Source organism: Lissotriton helveticus, chromosome 10 (assembly GCF_964261635.1).
Source record: "Lissotriton helveticus chromosome 10, aLisHel1.1, whole genome shotgun sequence".
Taxonomy (NCBI): domain Eukaryota; kingdom Metazoa; phylum Chordata; class Amphibia; order Caudata; family Salamandridae; genus Lissotriton; species Lissotriton helveticus.
This window is the reverse complement of record NC_136071.1, coordinates 1,153,035,104-1,153,063,029: the sequence shown is the minus strand read 5'-3', so window position 1 is coordinate 1,153,063,029 and position 27,926 is coordinate 1,153,035,104. Positions and strand designations below refer to the sequence as shown.

General features: G+C 47.6%; 1 protein-coding gene across 2 annotated transcripts in view; it reads right to left on the bottom strand.

The window, feature by feature from the left end:
- NGLY1 (N-glycanase 1) overlaps positions 1–27,926 on the bottom strand; it is a 213,168-nt gene that overhangs the window by 154,540 nt on the left and 30,702 nt on the right. For both annotated transcript variants that reach the window (XM_078663965.1, XM_078663966.1), the window contains exon 2: positions 14,136–14,250. In XM_078663965.1, coding sequence (XP_078520091.1) covers positions 14,136–14,250 — 115 coding nt within the window. The remainder of the gene's footprint in view (positions 1–14,135; positions 14,251–27,926) is intronic.

Below are 27,926 nucleotides of genomic sequence, written 5' to 3'. Positions count from 1 at the left end.
CCACCAATCCATGAGCCAACCCAAGTCTAAGTCTAGTCAAGACAAACCTAGGAGTTGGTTTAGTTACCAGGCTCAAATACAATTGGAAGCCCTCACTTTGCATATATTTATTATACAGAATAACTGAAGTGAGGCGTCCACTTATTGCTGCACGTTTTTTAGCTCTATACATCATGAAAAAAAAATTAATGTCCAACTTAGAATAATTTCCAGCAGAACCTGGATCAGTCACTATATTGAGTCCATATATAGTTTGGAAGCTGTCCACAATGTATTTGAGCCATGGAATCTTCAGAAAATTGTCCAGTTTAAGGCAATCCCTGATAACTGACTGATTAAAGGCTCTCTCTTCCTTAATCCAGATTGCACGCCATACCATTAGCGGCCTAAACGAAATCAGGTCATTTAAGTAGGCAACCCCAACTTCCCTATGGGTCAAATCAGTGGAGGCTGATGTGGGGACACAAAGCAGTTTTTTAACAAAACAATTTTCCTCCCTTTGCAAGGAGTCAGTGTTAGTATAGCCCCACAACCCTGCCCCATATAGTGCGATGGAAACACTCCTAGCATTATATATTTGAATAATATCACTGATTCTTCTGTCGCCGATCTTAGTGGCAAATTTAAAAATACCATAGGCACTTTTCTTCATTTTGGACCTGACGTTCGTCAAATCAGAAGACCAACTGCCATCATGAGAAAAAAGAACGCCCAGATAACAAAATGTGTCCACATCCTGAACTTTCACCACATCGATGAAAAAGGCATGATTTTTCTTAACTCCGGCACCACAAACCATAGTGTGAGTTTTACTCTTATTAATGACTAGCCTCCGTTTACTGATAAAATCTGAAAACTGGTCCATCAGTCGCTGCAGACCTATCGGGTCCGGGACAGGAGCACAGCATCATCTGCATAAAGCAGAACTGGGACACCTGTTCCGTCGATCTGGGGTGCGTCTGCTTTGACTGTTTTCAGGACCATATCCACCGCATTAATAAACAGGGTAAACAAAAAAGGGGCTAAGACACAGCCCTGTCTTATCCCGCGTTTTACTTCAAAGTTTGGAGTACACTCCCCTCCTACCCCAAAACGCACACAAGTTTGCATTCTATCATACAATCTTGCTAGGAAGAAAATGATAGCCTCAGGTGAGCCGAGTTCCAACAGGACTGGCCATAAGATAGAGTGATCCACAAGATCAAATGCGCTGCTTAGATCGGCAAAGCAAAGATATAAAGTGCCTCGCTTGGCCCTGGTATACTTTCCGATAATTAGATCTAAGTTCAGGCATTGATCAAGTGTACCTCGCCCCTTTCTGAAACCATTTTGGGAGTTTGCCAGGATCGCATTTTCTTCCGCCCACTCTTCCAGCCTAATCAACAGCACCCTACTCATAATTTTTACTGAGGAGTCAAGCAGACTGATTGGTCTGTAATTACTAGCTGCCGCCTTGTCACCTTTCTTATATATAGGGACAATGATGGAATCACCCCATGTAAGTGGAATCTGGGTTGCGACGGCTGCGTTAAGTGCCAGTGTAAGTATGGGTCCCCATAACCGTGGTACAGTCTTGTATACGTCGATGGGTACCCCATCTGGGCCCTGCGCTTTTCCCCCCTTACTGGAGTTGATGCTGTTTTCAACTTCTGGGAGGGTGATGTCTAAAGGGACTATGGGCCAATTTCTTGGTTCGACATCGGTAGAACCTGCCCCTTGAAATATGGCCGAAAAATGAAAGATCCAGGCCTCGCTACCAACATTGGATGCAAGGTGTGGTACTTTATCACTGATAATCAAAAAAGGTCCACCTCACAGAGGTACTGTGTATATTATGTTGTTACTGGAATATACACAGTGTGTTAAAATACCCCTCTCACACCAAAAGGGCCCTTGGTGTCATGCTTCATCATCGGGGTATTCCCGCCCGGCTGCCGGACGGGGCAGTGCTGCGACAAGCGACTACGCGGAGCACCTTTTAAGTGTGGGTGGTATGTGAGTGAGATGGAGTGAGTGTCAGTGGGGTCAGAGGTGATATGGGAAGGTGATGTTAAAAAATACCTGGCCTAGTGATAGAAAAAACTATTTAATAAACACTGGCTGGTATCAATAAAAAAGTGGTGTCGGAAAGGGTAAGCGGGTTAATGGGCTTACTTTCCTGTGCGGGTCAACATGTTTCGGGGCATCATGCCCCTTCGTCAGGACCGGGTTCAGATCCCCCTGTCACTCACTAATGTCTTACCACAATAAAGGTGTATGTACAAAAAGGCGCTTTGTGAGATTCCTGTAAGGAGCAGAGGGTAACACACCAGAGCTTATCCTAGAAAATTGTATCAAAGCAACACTGCCTCCCACCCCCCTCTCTCCCTGCTTTGTGATCGAACTGGCAAATCAGGCATTGGGCCCGGGCCCGGTTCCGCCGATAGTTGCCTCTCCACGCACTCTTATAGCCAAGATTCTTAACTACAGAGATAGGGACTGTATACTCAGGGAGGCACTGAAAGGGGGGGGGGGGGGAAGAGGGGTGAGCCAGTGTTTGAAAATCCCACCATCTGCATATTTCCAGATTACACACGCCTGGTACAGCAACAGAGGATGTCTTTTGGCAGCGTGAAACAAACAAATAGGACAATGAACTGGCAGTATATGCTACTCTACCCCTCTAAGCTCAAGGACATATTTGGGGGTCGCACCCACTATTTCACCATGGCTGAAATCGCCAACACTTAAACATTTGGCAAATCATCGAACCAAAGGATGCCCTTGTACCAATGAGACACAGAGCACTGAGGAGCTGGAGGACCTAGAGGTGCAACTTAAGCTCCCTGCCGATGGCTAAAGCAGACAGGCCGGATCAAATAACTACATTGGCGGGTTGGGCATAGGTACTTTATGAGGCATGACAATGCCCCCCTCTCTTTTACGTTTCTTTGCCTCCTTTATTTGCCAACCTCAACATCCCCCTTACCCCGTGATTTTTCCTCCCTCTCTCCTCCCCCCTTCTCTTTCACTGCTGATTTTTGTTGCTGGTTTGGAATCGCTAGTCTGTGGTAGCTGGGTGAGTGCATGGTGTGGCTGGAGGTGAATGGGTGCCCCCACACCCAACGGGTAGGGTGGCTGGCGGGGCACACTCTTGCCCCTGCAATGGGATAACAGAGCTGTGGTGTGATCGAGTATGCAGATGAGCGATTGCTGTACATGCTACAGAATAAGTGTTTAGAATTCTGGTGGACGCTTCCTACTGATCGAATAGCAGGCAGACCATTGTCCTGATCCATTCTGGTTTGTAGGGTGGGAATTGTGGTGAAGTTACAATTGGGGAGGCACGAGTTGTTAGTAACGTGTTTACTCGGTGGGTGGGGAAGGAGCATTTGAACATGGTGTTCTGTTTAGATGGTGGGGTGGGCATAGTGGATTTATTCCAAAAACCTTGACTGGTAGATGGCTCATTTTAATTTTCTAACATGGAATGTATGGGGGCTTAAGTAATTCATGAAGCTCTATAGAGTTCAAAATGATCTTCTCAGACATGGCATGCACATAGCTATGCTGCAGGAAACCCACCTGTCGGCCAAGGAAACTGAAAGGCTACACAAAGTGGAGTAGTCAGTTGTTCGCAGTCACATACTCCACATTTGCCAGAGGGGTAGTAATTGGGTGGCTCTGCAGGTTCCCCTTCTGGGTCTGCTGCTGTATAGCAGATATAGTGGGACGTTGTGTTTTGGTGCATGGATGGCACTGAAGTATGCCTGCTGCTACACCCCAAATGTTAATGATCATGATTTCTATTTGGATCTGGAGCAACAGCTATTGCTATATGCGGGAATTTTGTGGTCAGGTGACTGTGTTAGATGGCACAATAGATAGACAACCCCCAAAACTACACACAAAAACCCAATAGGTCAGCTGCTCTCTGGGGGGCGGTTGTGGACCACCTTGGGTGTGTGAACCTGTGGCGCACAACGCCTCCAGATGCACAGGGTTATACGTGCTACACCCCAGCGCGTTCAGCTTATAGCCGCTTAGATGGTTTTCTGCTTACAGTGACGCAGCGGCGGCTGCCCTATAGATAGAAATATTAGGGGAATCGGATCATTCCCCAGTGCTGACTTTGGGGACCAGGAGTGGCCGGCCAAGGTTTCCCCTCTGGCGACTGCAACAAGGAACCCTGAAAGATGATCTCTTCAGTGAAGAGCTCAGGGGGATGGTCAGTGGTTATTTCCAAGCCAACTGGCTATCCACCGATACCAGGAGAATGGAATGGGAAGCATTTAAGGTAGTGACACGTGGGGGCTGCCTCTCAAAGGTGGGAGGCATGCGGAAGCAGTTAGTGAGAGAGCTCATGGAGGCAGAGGGAGCCATGACCGCCCTACAGAATAATGGCCCAGACAGAGAGACACGGTGAGGCGCTGCTATGTGCCCAACGCAGGGTGGGAGACATATGTGATAAATTGGATTGTCTGGTCCGTCGGGAATACTGCCAACTCTTCCACCAACAAGGGGATAAATTGGGTAAACTCTTGGCAAGACTCCTGAAGAGTGAACCCCTCCCCCCCCGATTGTATAGACATGAAAGCGAGCGGATGGAACACTTGCATCTACACAAACGGCTATAAACGACCACATTTCGTAAACACCTGGAAATATAGCGAGAACAAAGAGGTTGATAGGGCTAGAAGAAGTCCGTTCCTAGATGATACAAGACTCCCTCGTCTGCTCGCGGATTTGGGAGACGAGCTAGGGTGAGAGGTTAGACTTGAAGACCTCCGTGAGGCAGTACAGGGTATGGCTCAATGCAAAGACCCAGGACCGAACGGCCTCTCAGTAGAATTTTACCAGACATTTGCAGACACACTACTCCTTAAACTGCTGGAGACCTTACATGAGGTCAAGTGGGTTGGGACTCTTCCTCCCTCCAGACCCAGATAGTAATTCTCCCAAGCCAGGCAAAGACCCAGCGTGACCTGGCCCATACCAACCCCTATCTATGTTAGGGGCAGATGCAAAAATTCTGGCTGAAGTCTTAGCAATACGATTGAACAGAGGGGTTAATCAGCTGATGAATGCAGGTTTATGCCAGTACGAGGGACTCACAAACTTGCGCAGGCTCGGTCATGTATTGCATTCTACGGCAGACATGGATATCCATATGGCTGTGGTCGCTTTGGATATTGAAAAAAGCCTTCGATACTCTACAATAGGATTATCTATAGGAGGTATTGGACATAACAGGGCTCGGACCAGATTTTATTTCATGGGTATGTCTGTTGTACTGCTGCCCCACTGCTAGAGTGCGCAGTGGAGGAGTAGCCTCCACGCTCATTACCATAAAGCGGGGCATGAGACAGGGATGCCAGCTATCCCCCCTCTCTTCGCATTAGCGATGGAACCTTTGGCGATCCAGCTTCGGCGGGACATGGCCCGGTGTGGCATAATTTTGAATAGACGCACTCATGTCATTTCATTGTACGCGGATGACGCGCTATTCTATTTACGTCACCCTACGGAGGCCATACCGACCCTCTTAATGGTGCTGTGTCGGAGTTGGTTATTAATAGCCAGGAAACAATAATGTTCCCCCTGGCTAACCTTGCAGGGCGAGCGGTCGAGGAACTCCCCAACTTGGCACTCACATGGGAATGTGATCATTTCCGGTATTTAGGCATCCAGGTTGCACATGCTGTTGAAGCTTAATATGCCTTGAACGCAAGAGCGGTACTCGCGAGCCTTGAGACATCGATACAATTCTGGAATAGCCTCCCACTGTCTATCATGGGACGAGTAGCATTGGCAAAAATGGTTCTCCTACCACACTGCCTATATGTGCTGAAAAAGTCATTCAGTCGAACCCAAAATGTCATATTTACGAGGCCAAATAGTCTCTTGGTCTCCCTGGTGTCGGCCGGGAAATGCCGAAGGGTGAGGCTAGAGATGTTAAAACTGGATATGGATCAGGGAGACCTCTGCCTTCCAGACCTACGTCTGTATTACTTTGCTGGGCTTCTCCAATATGCGGCGCAATGGTGCGCCTAGGGGCAAAGAAATCAGTAGTGGACTGGAGCACAGAGGCAGACCTACCACGATACTGGATGACGGGCTTCAAGATGCCACAGGATTGCCCATTCATGGTTAGCCAGGATGCCTAGATGTGGTAACGTGCATTCACCCTTGTATTGCAAAAGGCCCCATATGCACGGTCACTATCCTGGATTTGGCTTCATGGTTTTTGCCATGTACAGAAGTTGATGGACCTGTCCAGCTGGTTCGGGGGTGGCTGTGTAATGGCAGATGACTTGTACTTAAATGGAACATTTCTCTTGTTTGTGAATGCAAGAGAAGGTTATCAAGTCTAGAGGGTCACTTTCTATAATACGCAAAATTAACTAACACTGAACGTGAAATATGGAATACATTCCCAGAGCAGCCAGTTGAATCCCACACCCTTATGACAATCATGGACCCGGCCACCTTTACGGGATTCATATCCAAATTGTATAAAGCCTTAACAGCAGACAACAGAGTTGATAGATCTAGGGTTCAGAATAGGCGATTGGATGACCTGCCGACACCTCTAACGGAGGGTAAATGGAAAAGAGCATTTTTGCAGGTACAGGAGGTGGCAAGCAATGCACGATTTAAACTCACCCAATTTAATTATCTACACCGTACCCACCTGGCCCCTCTTAGATTATCGCTAATTGACCCAACGCGCACAACATGTCCTCGATGTGGAACGGGCCCAGTCCATTTTGCACACATGACCTGTGAATGTCCTTGCCTTCACCCCTACTGGACAGCGATACTGAGGATATTGGGAAATGCTACAAAAATCCCAGTTGAAATGAAGATCAAGCACTGCCTCTTGGGTGTCCGGCCATCTCCCAAGGCTAAGACTTGCATGCAGCATACATTTATCTCTCTAGGGTTGGTGTCAGCCAGGCACCGAATTGCCATAAATAGGATGCGGTCGGTGACTCCACGTCCGACTAAATGTAAGGCTAATAAGTGCGAGTAGTGGGTGAGGTCGCAAAGGAGCGCCCTGCCTGTGCATAGCTCGTACAGACAAAAATGCTGAAATCGACTTAAAGATGTGAAGCATTACGCTAGGGAGAATACAGACGACTCATCACTTGAGTCAGCTAGCACACCCCTGATAGCAACCATGTCACAGCTGATGCAACAGTCAGACACTTCCCCCACAGACTGATGATGACCGTGGTTAACAGGCGAGAAGGCGGGGGAGGAGTCCTTAGGGGAAGAACCCTGTGCCTTGGTCAAGACTCACCTATGCGGGCCCACTGGAAGGTGCGGCCTGTGCAATCAGGTGTCCTATGCTTACTCTAACTAGCTGTAGAGGTTCCCTAAGGTCGTATTCCGGACAATTTGATGGAGACCCCCCCACAGCTTTACACTCCTCCAGACCAGAGTTACTGGGATCATACCCGAGGGATGAAAAGGGAACAAGACAGCTGATTACATATTACAAGCCCGTCTGAAATCGTAAAAATAATAATGATAATACTGAGGTGCTACTGTGCCCTTACCACCAACAACCACAAAAAGTTTTGCACCAAGTTACTTTAGTTTAAAAAATAGATAAATTGAACCATGGGATGACGCAATATGACAGAAATATAATGGTGATACCCTAAAAGGGCCCATTCGAGTGAATACCTGGCTGCTCAGAGCCAGGATTGCTTACATCACCATCACCATGACAATTGTAATATGCACTAAGCTTGATTATTTACACGGAAATGTTAAGTATATAACGATAATATAAAGTTCTAGCAAAGTGATGGCATGTGCCGCAATGTGATTATCCGCCCGATACCAAAGCTCCAGTTAAGTGATGTGTATGTGTAAATGTAGTGTATATCGAATGGCAATTAAAAATTGGTTAAAAAAACCCAACTAGGAATGCATTACCCCTGTTGCTTACCGTTGGATTTTTGGTTGGTAACCCACATTTTCTGGATTTCTATTTGCTGGCTTTATTTGCTTTTGGCTGTCCAAGTAGCTTAATTATGACAAAATTGCATTTTTTTCCAACTTAGCCATGCTGCACAGTATTAGGAATACTGTACAGCATAGCGAAAAGCCATTGACAAAACAAATAGGTCCAAAAGGCGAGACCTATTGGCTTTGTCAATGCTTGCTGAATTTGCTTTTACCTTCCTTGTGCTAGAATAACCATTAAGCACAGACAGCATTGTTATGTTACTTATTCCTCCCTCAATGAACTGGCGCTTGCACTTTATTTGGTGATGGGTAAATCAAGTGGGGTGATCCCTTCTTATATGTGAATTAACATTCTGATGTTTTAAACTCTGAATTGTTTTGTGTATAGTAGTCTATAATGTATGCAATTTTAGGGTGACCGAGGCCATCTATTGCTTTTAACCATTTGATGTACTTTTTATCTGCTGCACTTTTATTGCCATGCTTATTGACGAAATAAAAGTTTCAAACTAAACGAAATGAGACACACTCAAGAAGAAACTCGAGACCAATAGAAAATCAACATTTATTTTTATACGATGTTAGACACCAAGACCTTCGTAATCGGGTAAGTACTATAGACCTTATCAAATTTAACAGTAGAAAAAAACAGTAAAAAAGGACAGCTGCCAGATTTGAGGCACGAGCCTCGAACATTAAAATGTTATCCTATAGGAGAAACATTCACTGCACAAGGTTTCTTGCAAATTACTTAGAGGACTGTTCTTCAGGACTAAGGTGAGTAGGGGTCAAGGTCCTAGAAACCACCAAGAGTTCCGTTTTACCTGCCGTAGTGTGTCCGGGTGCAAAGGTGCTTTCAGCTGTGGTAACCTTGGACGCTAAACTCTGTAGTCAATGGGAAATGTACCGCTAAGAAGGAGACTGCACGGTGGTACAGGGTGACAAGACCGGCAGAACCCAAATGGGGGCTCCACTTTTGGGGGTCTTAGGGCCAGTGACACCGTCAGTTTCAATGGACTCGAGCTAGGGGCTCGGGTGTTTTGTCCGGCGGGTCGTCAAATATGAGGCTGTGGTAGTGGGTGTACCTGCAGGAGAGTGAGAAGAAACAAAGCAAGCCTACTTCTGGTGTGGATCTGGCCTCTGGTTAGAACCCTTTACGTGCAGGTGGTTTTGGCGGTGGTGTTCGGACTGAACACAAACAAGTCTTGGTGCTTGCAACAGGCGCCAGTATCCCAGGTGTAGGGCGACTCGGGGTCCTGGTGTCTCCAAATGTGGTGGACAGACAGCTCTGACCTCCTAGAGCACAGTGACCTATTCCTGGGTGGCTGCTTTGTTGTGGAACCGGTGGTCAACAGATTGGTGCACCAGAATCCGCGGTTGGGCCTGCAGGCAAGTGGCTCCTCCACTTCAAGGGTGATACTGGCTGGTTGACAAAGTGATGGCAACCTTCTGAGACTTTTGGAAGATGCACAGCTGAAGGACGAGTCAGGTCTGGGTGATTGTTGGGACAGGAGCGCGCAAGCAGAGGTTGGCGCCAAAGTCCACAACTAGTGCTGTGCTCTGTTCTCGCTTTCTTTGGCTCTTCTTTGTCCTTTTGAAGTCAGCTGAATCGGAGTTCCTGGAGTCAGGAAGACATCTAAATACTGAATGTAGGGTTGTTAAGGAGAGTAAAGGGTAGTAGCAAATGGGCTACTTACCCTTGGGGTCACTACGCATCAATATGACCACATCCTATGGTGAGTGGGCATAAGTGGGCATAATCCTGTCCCAAAGTTCCAAATTCCATCAAAAACAAGATGGAGGAATCCTTCTTTTGTGGAGCACACCAGGCAGTCCACCTTAGAGATGCGACTAGCCTGGAGGTACAACACGCCTACTGCATAGCTAAACACTAGGCAGGGGTGACAGCTTCCAGGTATGTGGAAGCCAGGGTTGCATATCAAAGATGGCAGAGGCTTTGAAGCCTCTGGCCTTTATATGTTCAATCGCTAACCATCCTGATGGAGATGCGAGTGCCTCCCTCCAAAGCAGGCATTGCTCTGGCCTCAGAGAGCATAGGCTCTCACCTGCAGGAGGTCAGAAACATGTCTATGGTGGCAGGCTGGACAATACCAGTGAACAAGCACACTAAGAGTCTGACAGGATTTTAGGGGGCACTTCTACGGTGCCCTCCGAGTGCACGTTTTATTAAATCTACTACTGACATCAGTATGATTTATCAAGACAAGGTCTTCTGGTACCAAACACCATAGGTTTCAGTAAAGCCCTCATGTAGTTGGAGACCTCCTAATGTACAGTACATATGTTTAAGATTGCTTTCTTGTTCACTTGAAGTAGACAGTACAGGGGCATAGATGCTCATGCAGATATGTCCTCACATGAAAAATAATTAATCCTGCCTTAGGGTTATAAGGATGTAGGGTTGACTTACATATGTTGCATGTAGTGTTCGTGGGCATGGAACACAGGTTGTGTGCTATGTTGTGTTTTCAGACTTGTTTGCACCATTTCACGCAGTCTGCAATGACAGAATGGCAGTCTGCATGAGTTTGGTAGTGGGTCCCTTACAGTGGCACAATACATGCTGCAGCCCTTAGGGATCCTCTTTAGTACCCATTCCCTAGTTACCAGGGGTATTGTTTACTAAGGACTTACAGAAGTTCCACAGGTCTTGACAACTGAGGCACAATAGAACAGTTACCTTGTTTTAGGGAAAGAGCACTGGGGACCTGGTTAGCAGGAACTATCTGCACGTCAGTTAAACTTGCATCAAATACCAGGCAAAATGTGGGTGGTGACCATGAAAAAAGGGGCACCTTCCTAAAATAGTCTAATCCAAGAGACCAAGGCCTGAAGAGCAGTGTTGAAACACCACTTTTATACTTTAGCATATGTAATGTGGTTTACTCAGAGCACCTATTATAGCTTCTCCCTCCCAGCCCAAATATTTTAACATGTGACAGATGGTTTAAACTAAATTGCTTGTATAGACACAGAGGGTCTTGATGTTTTCCCTTTTGATGACATGCTGCTGAATTCAGATCAATGAGTGCTTCTCACTTCAGACTGTTTACATCATGCATATTTATTCTGAAAGGACAGGACACACAGAGATACAAGACTCTCCTTGCTGGGTCTAGGACTTTTCTGAAAACTTCCAAATTCCCAAACTATATAGATAGCATATCATTTGAGTAAGGGTGCAGCATAACTTCAATTGACAATCCGTGCACTAACTATTGAGACTATTTCCCCAGCAAGGTTTTGTGTCTTTTCTGGATTTTACACACAAGCCATATTTCTTTTAAACTAACCACTGGGACCAGAACATCTGTAGAAAAGGACAAAGTGGCACATTAGGTCATAAGCGGCAGACTTGTTACATAGATCAATGATAGAGGAGAATGGTGATGATACAGCAACAGGACATTATGTTCCAAATATTTTATATTCATGCTTATAAATAGCTGGCTGAGAAAGGTCCGAGGTGATGAGGAGAGGGTGAAGGGCAAGGGTTATGAATGCATTGAATGTTACAGTGGTGGGTCAGCCAGGCATTATTCATAGAGTCTGTGCTATGTCTCAGACATAAAAGTCATCATTAGCTAGACCTAAGAAAGCAAAAGGCGTTGTGAGGAAATGCGATGTATTGTTTGGTGTGGCTGTGTGACCTCACCGTGTAATACACTTACCAACCCTAAGAACCCTTAGGTTTAGTTTGTCAAACCTTCAGCTCAACCCTGGGTAGTTGTGGCTCGGAGCAGCAAGGTTTACATAAAAGAACAAGTGTAAAGCAGTTAAACGGCACCAAAACAATTGAAGAAATCCATTAGACACCAAAGAAATACATCACCAATTTATAAAAATATGCTGTAATTTTAAGTATTTTTAAGTACACCACATGAAAAAGATACACTGGATGGTTACAGATACATAGAATTGACAAGATATAGTAAATTAAGGTATTTTTACTCAACCACTAACAAGCATTGGCAAATTCAACAAATTTGACACTTAAAAACTTTTTCACTAAAACGTTTGGGCGAGGTGTAATGCGGTCACTTGGAGTCACTTTAAGCGACCACTTTTGGTGGGGAGTCAGTCAGGAGGACCAGAAAGGTCCTCAGAAACAGTTACCTCACCAGGTGAAGCAGTCTTCAGTCCGTTTCAGGCACTTTTATCCTTTGCAGGGCTTTACTATAGAAGTGGTCCTGATACAAGAGATTGAGGATGCTGCAGATACTCAACGGATAATGTGGAGGCGATGCAGTAGACGGGAGTCTTCTACTGGGACTGCTCCCTGTTCCACAAAGGGGGTGAGGCAGTCTTGGTCACAGGGACGACATCCTTCCAAGTCCTATTGGTGCTGGCAGAAGTCCAGTCACCACTGGACTACCAGTCTCCCAGTATCGCGGTCACAGGCCAATCCTTCCTGGGTAGATCGCTAAGACCCAGGACACCCCAGTAGTACCAACGGGGGCCCCCATACACACCCAGCGCGACCGGAGCATCTGATGCAGCTTTGTAGATCGGGTCCTGGTCCCTGGTGCTGCACGGCAGTGATTAGCGGAAGGCAGGCCTCTTAGCTATTGGGTTCCAGTTGTGGACAAGAGGTCAGCTCACTGACCCTTGGAGTCTCTTAGCTTTGGCTGGGTTTTGGAGACCATTTCTTCTCGAGCAAGATACAACAGGAAATGTCCCTCTCCTTTGCTAGCTAGGAGGTGCCATCCATAATGGTGCAGCCTCTCTTTGCCAGCTTCACCGTGCAGCAGAGCAGTCCTTCAGTCCTTTTTCCAGTCCAGTCGAGAACCGAGTTTGGGGTGTCAGAGTTGCCCTAGAGTTATGCTAGAAGAATTCTCTCATGCCAATTGGCTACCAGGTTCCTTCTCATCTGATGACCATTTTCTACGAAGTGTGGCATCTGGCCATCCCAGGATGCACCATTCTGCATTCTTCCAATATGGCAGGACCCTCTTCCGGCGTTTGGAGCTCCTCAGTCCAACCCAGAAGTATGGCTACCAAGGGGGCTACGTGCCTGCGGAAAACTGGTTTGGCAACTGGCTTCCCCTCTCCTGTTCCAGGTGTCAGCTGCCTGTCTGAACAATGGAGCATCTCCTCTTCCAAGTGTAACCCATTTGCCCTTCAAAGGCGACATCTCCTTTGAAGCTCACATTTTGAGGAACACCTGTGTGGTTTCCTGCAGGGACGTAACACCTCTTCCAGAAGACGCCCTTATCGTATCCTTTCCTGGGAGTCATTAGTACGTGTTCCCAGAAGGCAGAAAGCGGTCTCCAGGGCAGACACCCAGTGCAAAAGGAAACAGGCACTGGAAACCGTGGGCAATGAAAGTGGCACCTTTTAAAGTTGCAATTTGCCCACCAGTGACACTATTAGATTTAAACCATTAAATCATATTTAATCACAGATTCTTTTGATACCTTACAGTACCAACCTTATTAGTCCCATTCAGAATGTTTAGCAGGCTGAGGTGTTAACCTGGAATTCTGTACTTGCCAACGGGGCTACTAGTCTTCTCAAGGTAAAAACAACAATTTAGGTTTTTTGCAGCTGGAACATGCCGAAAGTACAATATATGCCACCTTAGGGCTTCTTAGGTCTACCTAAGGGGTGACTTAAATATATTAAAAAAGAGACAGTTGGGCTTTGCCTTTACTTTAAATGGCAATCGACTTTCACAATCTAGTTTAAAACTGCCCTTCCAGTCTGCAGTGGTAGACTGCGAGCAATGTTTTACCTTGTTCCACTCAGGGTGGCAAAGCAAGTGCTGCAGTCCCTGGGGGACATTCCAACTCTCAGGCCCTGGGTACCACTGGCACCATATACTGGAGTCTTCCAAGTAATTTTGGTTATGCCATCTGGGAAAAAGCCAATTAAACTTGCACCATTTTAAGAGTCAAAGCACATGCACTGTCATTTTTAGCAAGGCTTGGGGCATTTCAGAGCAATTACAGCAGTACCCAGTAGTCAAAATGGAAAGTGGGTGTAAAACTGCAAAAAGCCTGTTTCCTTCTAGGCATTACAAGCGGACACCTGATTTTCAGTGTTAAAGAGTTTTTCAGGCATGATTCAACAACCCGCTGCAAACAGTTAGCATTAAAATAAAGCAAGCAGTGGCACTGTTAATAGCCATGACTAAACAAGGAAACACTCACCTCTTCGAATCCCATTTCAAACAAGCATTCCACAGCTCCGCGGATGGGCAGCAGCCTAGTGGAAAAAGCTGGATTCCCGATGCGAATGGAGCGGTATTTGTCTTCATTTGGACTTCTAATATATGAAAGTGTGAAAGGTTTAGTAAATGGATACAGTACATTATATTTAACAAAAAATACTATACAAGACTTAATTTGCAAAGTTTTCACGATCTTATTTCTCAAAGCCAGGTTAGAGACTGGTTAAATCAGTAAACTACTTCTTCGCAGAGTCCTGGGGATCTCTCCCTGATGAACTGTGTTTAATACACAATACTCCCTCGTACTAGCTATCTCTAGCAAGAATGGGCTTTTAACAGGAAATATACAATAGTGACAGCAGTTTCAGGCTGATAGGGGTGTTCCACTGCTACTATAACAACTCAAAAGCAAAATCTGCTCCATGAGTAGCTTGTGCAATCCACAGATATAAGCCACAGTCAGATAGGCATGTCCTTAAGACTGAAACTTGCAAGCTAAAGGGGACATGACAAATAAATATCAATGCACCTAAGAATGCCCTAAGAAGGTGGATCAAGAGCTCAAACCAACATCACAATTAAAACTAGACAGGAGGACACAGGTTACCCGCAATGCACTGTGGCATCTCAGGATGCATACTTCCTAGCTAGAAGGAACTCCACAGTCTAAAAAAGAGAAGTAGTGGAGAACCCAAAGAAGGCTGACCCACAAAAGAGCAGCAACATTCTTAGGATGCTGCATTAAAACCAAGAATGGATATCAAAGGTGGTGTAGACTGAGTTTTATCTGGTTGCTGACTTTCAATAGAGAGTAAAAAAGAGCACAGAACTTTTTTTCCTTTAAATAAATATGACTTGCTCTGGTCAGGAACATATAGTCTGAAGACAGAGGGAGACTCCAAGGGACAGTAGGTACAAGGCTGTTTAAATAGGATAGAACATTTGTAGGACAGCCAAATCAGCCTCTAAAAGGTAACAAAGCTTTAGCAACAGTAAAAACGATAACTCTTAAGGCTTACACAATAAAATAAATGGTCTCCAAGTATGAAAATAATAGGCGTTATTGATACCTAGCAAAGCAGTAGCCATGTTTAGGTCGAGCCTTGGCAGCGTGCATACGTTGTCTTTGAGACATTGCACCAGAATGAGTTTGGCGGTCTTGGAGTGGGCCGCCACGCTGCTGCCTGACTCCAGGACCGCCAAACAGGGCACCTGCCCGCCAGATTACAAGTGGAATTGTGGTCTGGCAGGCGAGGTGGCAGTCCTGCAGCGGTGCAGTAAAAAGGCTTCATTATGCGCCTTAATGCTGCATCCCCATGGGACCGCCACAGAGTTCCAGCACGGCTTGGACTGTCAAGTCCATGCCGTGCTTGAACTGGAGCTGCATACACACAATGGGGCACAACATGTGCCACCTTGCTTGCACCAATATGCATGGGGCAAGGGAGCCCCCTTTGTTTCTTGACTGCCAGCTGTAGCATGGAGTAAGAACTTCCATGTGACCGCTGGTGGTCCAAAAACTCATAATATGCATGGCGATAATGTGGAAATCACCACAGTAAACTCCTCCCTTCACTCCAACAATATATTTCTAGGGGACTTCAACCTTAATTGGAACTATCTTATTGACATTCAGGTCAACACTATTAAAGACTTCCTAGCTGACCAAGAAAAGGCTGCGAACATAACCTTGAGTGTTCCTTGCGACTGGTCAGATCATCATATAATTACCTTCCACATACCAGGCGTAACAAAGAAAAAACCCATTACAATCAGTCAAACCCAAACAATTGGTACAGGTCACAAAGGGCTTGGACAATGAGAACCTAGCATGAATGATCTTCCCCCTCCTATCAATATGACAACTGTTAGCAAACTTACAGATCACTATAATTCTAAGATGTCAGACATATGGGATTCAATAGCTCTGTTAAAGCTGAAACGAATCCCAGATAACGAAAAATCCTTGTTTCAACAGAGCACTAAATGAAGACTGGCGTAATTTGAGACTAGCCGAACAGAAATAGAGACAATACTCATCATCATCGCCCCAGATTAAACAGCTAAGGAAGACCAGAAATGCCTACAACAAAAATATTATCAAATCAAAAAAAGAATTATTCAGGACGTAACTGGAGAACCCTAAAAACAGACCATGCAAACTCTTTGAAATGGTAAAACAATTGAATAAAATGGCGTTCTTTATCTACATCGTCGTCCCACACAACGGCGGCTTGAAATTTAACATTAGTGATCTTACGGAACACATGCCGGAATTGCCATACCTCTCTCTGGAGTTTTCTCTGATACTCATTCGATACCCTTTCCCCAGCATCTTTGGATCCTGGGAGATTGAGAATTCCAGAACGACTTCCATTACCTTCCTACAAGTCCTGGGCCCTGTTGGGTCGGAATTATCACCGACAGAGCGACTCATGCAACGACACTCTTTGTATTTTGAGCCCTGAGGAGTCGCGGGAAACAATCCCCTGTGCAACGAAACACGTGTCGGCTGGTCTCTGTTGAAAATTAAAGACACTACTGTTGGAACAACCTACTCCGAGGACAAGATCTGTTATTTTGAATTTTATTAATAGGCTTTGTGTCCTTTGCTTTCTATGTCCACTTTGACATATTCAATTTATTTACGAGAGTGTGCATAGGTGATCTGTTTTGTACTATATACAGTGGTGGAGTAGGCTTTCATTGTTATTGGGGTGTTATAGGGCTTATACCCTCAAACTTTTTGCACCTCACACCCTACTTGAATGGATTTACACCAAGCGCTAATCATTAGCTGTGCGCCCCTTTCTCTGACTAAAAACCCTTTTCAAGACCCTTTAACTATGACAAGTTGCTAGAACAACTGGAAAATAGGGTGGGGCTTTCAGGGACTGTTCTAGAACTGTTTAAGTTCTTCTTGAGGAACAGAACACACAGATTTCTGGTGAATCAAAAACCGTCAGTACCTTCCCCCAATCCAATTGGAGTACCACAAGGCTCAACCCTTGCCCCTTCACTATTCAACTTACATATAGAACCTCTAACCGAAATACTACAACTAGTCAACATCTCTTTCAAGAAGTATGCCGATGACACCCAGATTTACATTAAGGTTTTGTCATTGCAGGAGATCAAAGCAATGAACGAGGCATTAACGGCTACGGTGCAATGGTTAACAAGCAATCAGCTTAAAGTTAACACGCAAAAAACAGAATTCCTTCTAATATCCCCGACCAAAATCTCACTAGTTATAAAGGAATGGACCAAAACCATCATTGCACTAAACTGCACCCGAGCATAGTGGACTCAACCAAATCACTAGGAATTGTGCTAGATAAGATCCTGAACATGCAAATCCACATCAACTCATTGGCTAGAAATGCCAATTTCACTTAACTATATTAGAAAATGGAAACGATTCATCGAAACAGGAGACCTCAAATTGGCAGTCCAGGCACTAGTCATTGAGGATTGAATACGGATGTACAACACTATCAGGTCTACCCAAGATCTCAACACCTCTTCTAAAAGCCTGCCACGACGCAGCAGCTAGACTTAGAACAGGCTCAAACAAATTCGACCACATCTCTCCTCACCTGAAGGCGTTGAATTGGCTACCATATGAAGCCAGAATTCAACTCAAAATGGCTTGTATTACACACAAAAGGATACATTTCAAAACCCCGACTATCTAGTTCAGAAATTGGAGATTTCCGGTGAAAGAAGATATTCTAAGGGCACCAGAGATCTAGTGCTGAAGCCACCGATCTTCCAGAAAAGAAAAAAAACCTATGACAAAGCATTCTCTGGAGCTGCACCGAGAATCTGGAATTCACTGCCTTCAAGCATTTGAAAGATACCGAACTCCTCAAGTTTCAAGAAAGAAGCCAGGATCTTTCGAATAAGCAAATTCCTACTGTAAACATTACTGAACAATCATGTAAAGATTTGCCTAGAGACTTTCGCATATCTCCCCACGAGCATCTGTTGCACATGCCAGGTGAACCCCAAGACAAAGCAGTTAGAACCCTTTAATCTTACCTCTGAGAATCTATACTCTTAACCAGCGAGACACAGGTCCCTATATACCTGTTCAATGTAGATTCTCACAAATTTTTGTTTGAATGTACTAATTTACAATATGCATCCTTTAGACTTATATTTTCGGAATTTGCAAACGTCTTTGCTGCTATGAAAAGTTGTTTTTACGCTTGCCAGTGTGTGTAATGCCTATCGAAGTGTATTAACAAAATACAGTTTTACAGTAAAGAACTCCGATAACCTAAACACACACATAAATACAAACACATTTATATACACAAATATACCCACAAATACATATATACACACACAAAAATATATACATACATATATATATATATATATACACACATATATATATATATATATATATATATATATCCAACAATAGCAGGTACTCAAAGTGAGGGAGACCACACAAGGAAAGGTGAGTTCAGGGTTTAATCGTCATCTGCCAGCACATGAAGAAACAGCAGCACTTTTCATAACCAAATTTAAACGCCGGACGCGTTTCGGGAATCATCCTTCCCTCTTCAGCGGCGTGTGTTGGAAATTGCAGCAAGCACTGAATCACGCACCTGGAAATGATACCTGCCCTTGGGCGTGGCCAAAACCAATGTCTTCTGGGTTTCGTAGTGCGTGAAAATGTTCCCGCTTGCTTGTAAAATTACCATGTTTATATCCCAAGTGGGTGGATTGAAAGGCACTCTGCCATCGTGTGCCCTGCTTTGTGTATGACGATCTCTGGTGAGTAGGCGTCGTCCTGCAAACTAGGCCAACTCACTTCCTTGTTCCTGTGATTCCAAACACCATCGGCATCCAGACAGGACCTGCTAATCTGCCGGGGGTCTCTCTCGCGACCGAAGCCAGCCGCTAAAATCCAACAATAGCAGGTACTCAAAGTGAGGGAGACCACACAAGGAAAGGTGAGTTCAGGGTTTAATCGTCATCTGCCAGCACATGAAGAAACAGCAGCACTTTTCATAACCAAATTTAAACGCCGGACGCGTTTCGGGAATCATCCTTCCCTCTTCAGCGGCGTGTGTTGGAAATTGCAGCAAGCACTGAATCACGCACCTGGAAATGATACCTGCCCTTGGGCGTGGCCAAAACCAATGTCTTCTGGGTTTCGTAGTGCGTGAAAATGTTCCCGCTTGCTTGTAAAATTACCATGTTTATATCCCAAGTGGGTGGATTGAAAGGCACTCTGCCATCGTGTGCCCTGCTTTGTGTATGACGATCTCTGGTGAGTAGGCGTCGTCCTGCAAACTAGGCCAACTCACTTCCTTGTTCCTGTGATTCCAAACACCATCGGCATCCAGACAGGACCTGCTAATCTGCCGGGGGTCTCTCTCGCGACCGAAGCCAGCCGCTAAAATCCAACAATAGCAGGTACTCAAAGTGAGGGAGACCACACAAGGAAAGGTGAGTTCAGGGTTTAATCGTCATCTGCCAGCACATGAAGAAACAGCAGCACTTTTCATAACCAAATTTAAACGCCGGACGCGTTTCGGGAATCATCCTTCCCTCTTCAGCGGCGTGTGTTGGAAATTGCAGCAAGCACTGAATCACGCACCTGGAAATGATACCTGCCCTTGGGCGTGGCCAAAACCAATGTCTTCTGGGTTTCGTAGTGCGTGAAAATGTTCCCGCTTGCTTGTAAAATTACCATGTTTATATCCCAAGTGGGTGGATTGAAAGGCACTCTGCCATCGTGTGCCCTGCTTTGTGTATGACGATCTCTGGTGAGTAGGCGTCGTCCTGCAAACTAGGCCAACTCACTTCCTTGTTCCTGTGATTCCAAACACCATCGGCATCCAGACAGGACCTGCTAATCTGCCGGGGGTCTCTCTCGCGACCGAAGCCAGCCGCTAAAATCCAACAATAGCAGGTACTCAAAGTGAGGGAGACCACACAAGGAAAGGTGAGTTCAGGGTTTAATCGTCATCTGCCAGCACATGAAGAAACAGCAGCACTTTTCATAACCAAATTTAAACGCCGGACGCGTTTCGGGAATCATCCTTCCCTCTTCAGCGGCGTGTGTTGGAAATTGCAGCAAGCACTGAATCACGCACCTGGAAATGATACCTGCCCTTGGGCGTGGCCAAAACCAATGTCTTCTGGGTTTCGTAGTGCGTGAAAATGTTCCCGCTTGCTTGTAAAATTACCATGTTTATATCCCAAGTGGGTGGATTGAAAGGCACTCTGCCATCGTGTGCCCTGCTTTGTGTATGACGATCTCTGGTGAGTAGGCGTCGTCCTGCAAACTAGGCCAACTCACTTCCTTGTTCCTGTGATTCCAAACACCATCGGCATCCAGACAGGACCTGCTAATCTGCCGGGGGTCTCTCTCGCGACCGAAGCCAGCCGCTAAAATCCAACAATAGCAGGTACTCAAAGTGAGGGAGACCACACAAGGAAAGGTGAGTTCAGGGTTTAATCGTCATCTGCCAGCACATGAAGAAACAGCAGCACTTTTCATAACCAAATTTAAACGCCGGACGCGTTTCGGGAATCATCCTTCCCTCTTCAGCGGCGTGTGTTGGAAATTGCAGCAAGCACTGAATCACGCACCTGGAAATGATACCTGCCCTTGGGCGTGGCCAAAACCAATGTCTTCTGGGTTTCGTAGTGCGTGAAAATGTTCCCGCTTGCTTGTAAAATTACCATGTTTATATCCCAAGTGGGTGGATTGAAAGGCACTCTGCCATCGTGTGCCCTGCTTTGTGTATGACGATCTCTGGTGAGTAGGCGTCGTCCTGCAAACTAGGCCAACTCACTTCCTTCAACTCACTTCCTTGTTCCTGTGATTCCAAACACCATCGGCATCCAGACAGGACCTGCTAATCTGCCGGGGGTCTCTCTCGCGACCGAAGCCAGCCGCTAAAATCCAACAATAGCAGGTACTCAAAGTGAGGGAGACCACACAAGGAAAGGTGAGTTCAGGGTTTAATCGTCATCTGCCAGCACATGAAGAAACAGCAGCACTTTTCATAACCAAATTTAAACGCCGGACGCGTTTCGGGAATCATCCTTCCCTCTTCAGCGGCGTGTGTTGGAAATTGCAGCAAGCACTGAATCACGCACCTGGAAATGATACCTGCCCTTGGGCGTGGCCAAAACCAATGTCTTCTGGGTTTCGTAGTGCGTGAAAATGTTCCCGCTTGCTTGTAAAATTACCATGTTTATATCCCAAGTGGGTGGATTGAAAGGCACTCTGCCATCGTGTGCCCTGCTTTGTGTATGACGATCTCTGGTGAGTAGGCGTCGTCCTGCAAACTAGGCCAACTCACTTCCTTGTTCCTGTGATTCCAAACACCATCGGCATCCAGACAGGACCTGCTAATCTGCCGGGGGTCTCTCTCGCGACCGAAGCCAGCCGCTAAAATCCAACAATAGCAGGTACTCAAAGTGAGGGAGACCACACAAGGAAAGGTGAGTTCAGGGTTTAATCGTCATCTGCCAGCACATGAAGAAACAGCAGCACTTTTCATAACCAAATTTAAACGCCGGACGCGTTTCGGGAATCATCCTTCCCTCTTCAGCGGCGTGTGTTGGAAATTGCAGCAAGCACTGAATCACGCACCTGGAAATGATACCTGCCCTTGGGCGTGGCCAAAACCAATGTCTTCTGGGTTTCGTAGTGCGTGAAAATGTTCCCGCTTGCTTGTAAAATTACCATGTTTATATCCCAAGTGGGTGGATTGAAAGGCACTCTGCCATCGTGTGCCCTGCTTTGTGTATGACGATCTCTGGTGAGTAGGCGTCGTCCTGCAAACTAGGCCAACTCACTTCCTTGTTCCTGTGATTCCAAACACCATCGGCATCCAGACAGGACCTGCTAATCTGCCGGGGGTCTCTCTCGCGACCGAAGCCAGCCGCTAAAATCCAACAATAGCAGGTACTCAAAGTGAGGGAGACCTACCATTAAAGTGAGCTTTCAAGTTATCCTCGTGTGGTTTCCTTCAACTTGGGTGCCTGTTTGGATGGATTTACAGCGGCCTGCTCGGTCGCGAAGGCAAGCCCACCGCTGCTGCGGGTCTTCGACAGTGCCACGGAGTGCTGTTCCATTTGGACGAGGAGAATTGGTGACCTTACACAGGGGGGGAGCCAGTTCAAGCTCCGGTATGCAACCACAAAGCGGGGCAGGTCCCGCTCTGGACTTTAGCACAAGAGATGGTTGCGAGTGAGAAACTCTGGAGGCGCGCCCACTGGGGATTGAAAAAACACTACATCACCCAGAAAGCCTCGGTGTGAGGCCACGCCCATCGTAGCAGGTGATGCAATTACAAACTGCGCCTTCACCGTTAGTATGCAACAACGCCACTGAAGAGAGGGTCAACCTCGAAACGCGTCTGGCGATTTTATTTGAACATTGCTTCCAGGATGGTTCCTGCTGGCAGGTTACCTACCATTAAAGTGAGCTTTCAAGTTATCCTCGTGTGGTTTCCTTCAACTTGGGTGCCTGTTTGGATGGATTTACAGCGGCCTGCTCGGTCGCGAAGGCAAGCCCACCGCTGCTGCGGGTCTTCGACAGTGCCACGGAGTGCTGTTCCATTTGGACGAGGAGAATTGGTGACCTTACACAGGGGGGGAGCCAGTTCAAGCTCCGGTATGCAACCACAAAGCGGGGCAGGTCCCGCTCTGGACTTTAGCACAAGAGATGGTTGCGAGTGAGAAACTCTGGAGGCGCGCCCACTGGGGATTGAAAAAACACTACATCACCCAGAAAGCCTCGGTGTGAGGCCACGCCCATCGTAGCAGGTGATGCAATTACAAACTGCGCCTTCACCGTTAGTATGCAACAACGCCACTGAAGAGAGGGTCAACCTCGAAACGCGTCTGGCGATTTTATTTGAACATTGCTTCCAGGATGGTTCCTGCTGGCAGGTTACCTACCATTAAAGTGAGCTTTCAAGTTATCCTCGTGTGGTTTCCTTCAACTTGGGTGCCTGTTTGGATGGATTTACAGCGGCCTGCTCGGTCGCGAAGGCAAGCCCACCGCTGCTGCGGGTCTTCGACAGTGCCACGGAGTGCTGTTCCATTTGGACGAGGAGAATTGGTGACCTTACACAGGGGGGGAGCCAGTTCAAGCTCCGGTATGCAACCACAAAGCGGGGCAGGTCCCGCTCTGGACTTTAGCACAAGAGATGGTTGCGAGTGAGAAACTCTGGAGGCGCGCCCACTGGGGATTGAAAAAACACTACATCACCCAGAAAGCCTCGGTGTGAGGCCACGCCCATCGTAGCAGGTGATGCAATTACAAACTGCGCCTTCACCGTTAGTATGCAACAACGCCACTGAAGAGAGGGTCAACCTCGAAACGCGTCTGGCGATTTTATTTGAACATTGCTTCCAGGATGGTTCCTGCTGGCAGGTTACCTACCATTAAAGTGAGCTTTCAAGTTATCCTCGTGTGGTTTCCTTCAACTTGGGTGCCTGTTTGGATGGATTTACAGCGGCCTGCTCGGTCGCGAAGGCAAGCCCACCGCTGCTGCGGGTCTTCGACAGTGCCACGGAGTGCTGTTCCATTTGGACGAGGAGAATTGGTGACCTTACACAGGGGGGGGAGCCAGTTCAAGCTCCGGTATGCAACCACAAAGCGGGGCAGGTCCCGCTCTGGACTTTAGCACAAGAGATGGTTGCGAGTGAGAAACTCTGGAGGCGCGCCCACTGGGGATTGAAAAAACACTACATCACCCAGAAAGCCTCGGTGCGAGGCCACGCCCATCGTAGCAGGTGATGCAATTACAAACTGCGCCTTCACCGTTAGTATGCAACAACGCCACTGAAGAGAGGGTCAACCTCGAAACGCGTCTGGCGATTTTATTTGAACATTGCTTCCAGGATGGTTCCTGCTGGCAGGTTACCTACCATTAAAGTGAGCTTTCAAGTTATCCTCGTGTGGTTTCCTTCAACTTGGGTGCCTGTTTGGATGGATTTACAGCGGCCTGCTCGGTCGCGAAGGCAAGCCCACCGCTGCTGCGGGTCTTCGACAGTGCCACGGAGTGCTGTTCCATTTGGACGAGGAGAATTGGTGACCTTACACAGGGGGGGAGCCAGTTCAAGCTCCGGTATGCAACCACAAAGCGGGGCAGGTCCCGCTCTGGACTTTAGCACAAGAGATGGTTGCGAGTGAGAAACTCTGGAGGCGCGCCCACTGGGGATTGAAAAAACACTACATCACCCAGAAAGCCTCGGTGTGAGGCCACGCCCATCGTAGCAGGTGATGCAATTACAAACTGCGCCTTCACCGTTAGTATGCAACAACGCCACTGAAGAGAGGGTCAACCTCGAAACGCGTCTGGCGATTTTATTTGAACATTGCTTCCAGGATGGTTCCTGCTGGCAGGTTACCTACCATTAAAGTGAGCTTTCAAGTTATCCTCGTGTGGTTTCCTTCAACTTGGGTGCCTGTTTGGATGGATTTACAGCGGCCTGCTCGGTCGCGAAGGCAAGCCCACCGCTGCTGCGGGTCTTCGACAGTGCCACGGAGTGCTGTTCCATTTGGACGAGGAGAATTGGTGACCTTACACAGGGGGGGAGCCAGTTCAAGCTCCGGTATGCAACCACAAAGCGGGGCAGGTCCCGCTCTGGACTTTAGCACAAGAGATGGTTGCGAGTGAGAAACTCTGGAGGCGCGCCCACTGGGGATTGAAAAAACACTACATCACCCAGAAAGCCTCGGTGTGAGGCCACGCCCATCGTAGCAGGTGATGCAATTACAAACTGCGCCTTCACCGTTAGTATGCAACAACGCCACTGAAGAGAGGGTCAACCTCGAAACGCGTCTGGCGATTTTATTTGAACATTGCTTCCAGGATGGTTCCTGCTGGCAGGTTACCTACCATTAAAGTGAGCTTTCAAGTTATCCTCGTGTGGTTTCCTTCAACTTGGGTGCCTGTTTGGATGGATTTACAGCGGCCTGCTCGGTCGCGAAGGCAAGCCCACCGCTGCTGCGGGTCTTCGACAGTGCCACGGAGTGCTGTTCCATTTGGACGAGGAGAATTGGTGACCTTACACAGGGGGGGAGCCAGTTCAAGCTCCGGTATGCAACCACAAAGCGGGGCAGGTCCCGCTCTGGACTTTAGCACAAGAGATGGTTGCGAGTGAGAAACTCTGGAGGCGCGCCCACTGGGGATTGAAAAAACACTACATCACCCAGAAAGCCTCGGTGTGAGGCCACGCCCATCGTAGCAGGTGATGCAATTACAAACTGCGCCTTCACCGTTAGTATGCAACAACGCCACTGAAGAGAGGGTCAACCTCGAAACGCGTCTGGCGATTTTATTTGAACATTGCTTCCAGGATGGTTCCTGCTGGCAGGTTACCTACCATTAAAGTGAGCTTTCAAGTTATCCTCGTGTGGTTTCCTTCAACTTGGGTGCCTGTTTGGATGGATTTACAGCGGCCTGCTCGGTCGCGAAGGCAAGCCCACCGCTGCTGCGGGTCTTCGACAGTGCCACGGAGTGCTGTTCCATTTGGACGAGGAGAATTGGTGACCTTACACAGGGGGGGAGCCAGTTCAAGCTCCGGTATGCAACCACAAAGCGGGGCAGGTCCCGCTCTGGACTTTAGCACAAGAGATGGTTGCGAGTGAGAAACTCTGGAGGCGCGCCCACTGGGGATTGAAAAAACACTACATCACCCAGAAAGCCTCGGTGTGAGGCCACGCCCATCGTAGCAGGTGATGCAATTACAAACTGCGCCTTCACCGTTAGTATGCAACAACGCCACTGAAGAGAGGGTCAACCTCGAAACGCGTCTGGCGATTTTATTTGAACATTGCTTCCAGGATGGTTCCTGCTGGCAGGTTACCTACCATTAAAGTGAGCTTTCAAGTTATCCTCGTGTGGTTTCCTTCAACTTGGGTGCCTGTTTGGATGGATTTACAGCGGCCTGCTCGGTCGCGAAGGCAAGCCCACCGCTGCTGCGGGTCTTCGACAGTGCCACGGAGTGCTGTTCCATTTGGACGAGGAGAATTGGTGACCTTACACAGGGGGGGAGCCAGTTCAAGCTCCGGTATGCAACCACAAAGCGGGGCAGGTCCCGCTCTGGACTTTAGCACAAGAGATGGTTGCGAGTGAGAAACTCTGGAGGCGCGCCCACTGGGGATTGAAAAAACACTACATCACCCAGAAAGCCTCGGTGTGAGGCCACGCCCATCGTAGCAGGTGATGCAATTACAAACTGCGCCTTCACCGTTAGTATGCAACAACGCCACTGAAGAGAGGGTCAACCTCGAAACGCGTCTGGCGATTTTATTTGAACATTGCTTCCAGGATGGTTCCTGCTGGCAGGTTACCTACCATTAAAGTGAGCTTTCAAGTTATCCTCGTGTGGTTTCCTTCAACTTGGGTGCCTGTTTGGATGGATTTACAGCGGCCTGCTCGGTCGCGAAGGCAAGCCCACCGCTGCTGCGGGTCTTCGACAGTGCCACGGAGTGCTGTTCCATTTGGACGAGGAGAATTGGTGACCTTACACAGGGGGGGAGCCAGTTCAAGCTCCGGTATGCAACCACAAAGCGGGGCAGGTCCCGCTCTGGACTTTAGCACAAGAGATGGTTGCGAGTGAGAAACTCTGGAGGCGCGCCCACTGGGGATTGAAAAAACACTACATCACCCAGAAAGCCTCGGTGTGAGGCCACGCCCATCGTAGCAGGTGATGCAATTACAAACTGCGCCTTCACCGTTAGTATGCAACAACGCCACTGAAGAGAGGGTCAACCTCGAAACGCGTCTGGCGATTTTATTTGAACATTGCTTCCAGGATGGTTCCTGCTGGCAGGTTACCTACCATTAAAGTGAGCTTTCAAGTTATCCTCGTGTGGTTTCCTTCAACTTGGGTGCCTGTTTGGATGGATATATATATATATATATACACACATACATATTACATACACACATACATATTACATACACACATGTATACACACGTATGTATGTATACACACGCACGTATGTATACACACGCACGTATACGCACGCGCACGTATACACGCGCGCGTATACACGCGCGCGTATACACGCGCGCGTATACACGCGCGCGTATACACACGCGCGCGTATACACACGCGCGCGTATACACACGCGCGCGTATACACACGCGCGCGTATACACACGCGCGCGTATGCGCGCGTGTGTATGCGCGTGTGTATGCGCGTGTGTACGCGCGCGTGTGTATGCGCGTGTATACGCGCGCGTATGCGCGCGCGTGTATGCGCGCGTGTATACGCGCGTATGCACGCGCGCGTGTATACGCGCGTATGCACGCGCGCGTGTACGCACGCGTATACACACGCGCGCGTACACGCGCGCGTACACGCACGCGTATACACACGCGCGCGTACACGCGCGCGTACACGCGCGCGTATACACGCGCGCGTATACACGCGCGCGTATACGCGCGCGTATACACACGCGCGTATACACACGCGCGTATACACACGCGCGTATACACACGCGCGTATACACACGCGCGTATAGCGTATACACACGCGCGTATACACACGCGCGTATACACACGCGCGTATACACACGCGCGTATACACACGCGCGTACACACGCGCATATACACACACGCGCGCATATACGCGCGCATATACACACACGCGCGCATATACACACACGCGCGCATATACACACACGCGCGCATATACACACACGCGCATATACACACACGCGCATATACACACACGCGCGCATATACACACACACGTATACACACA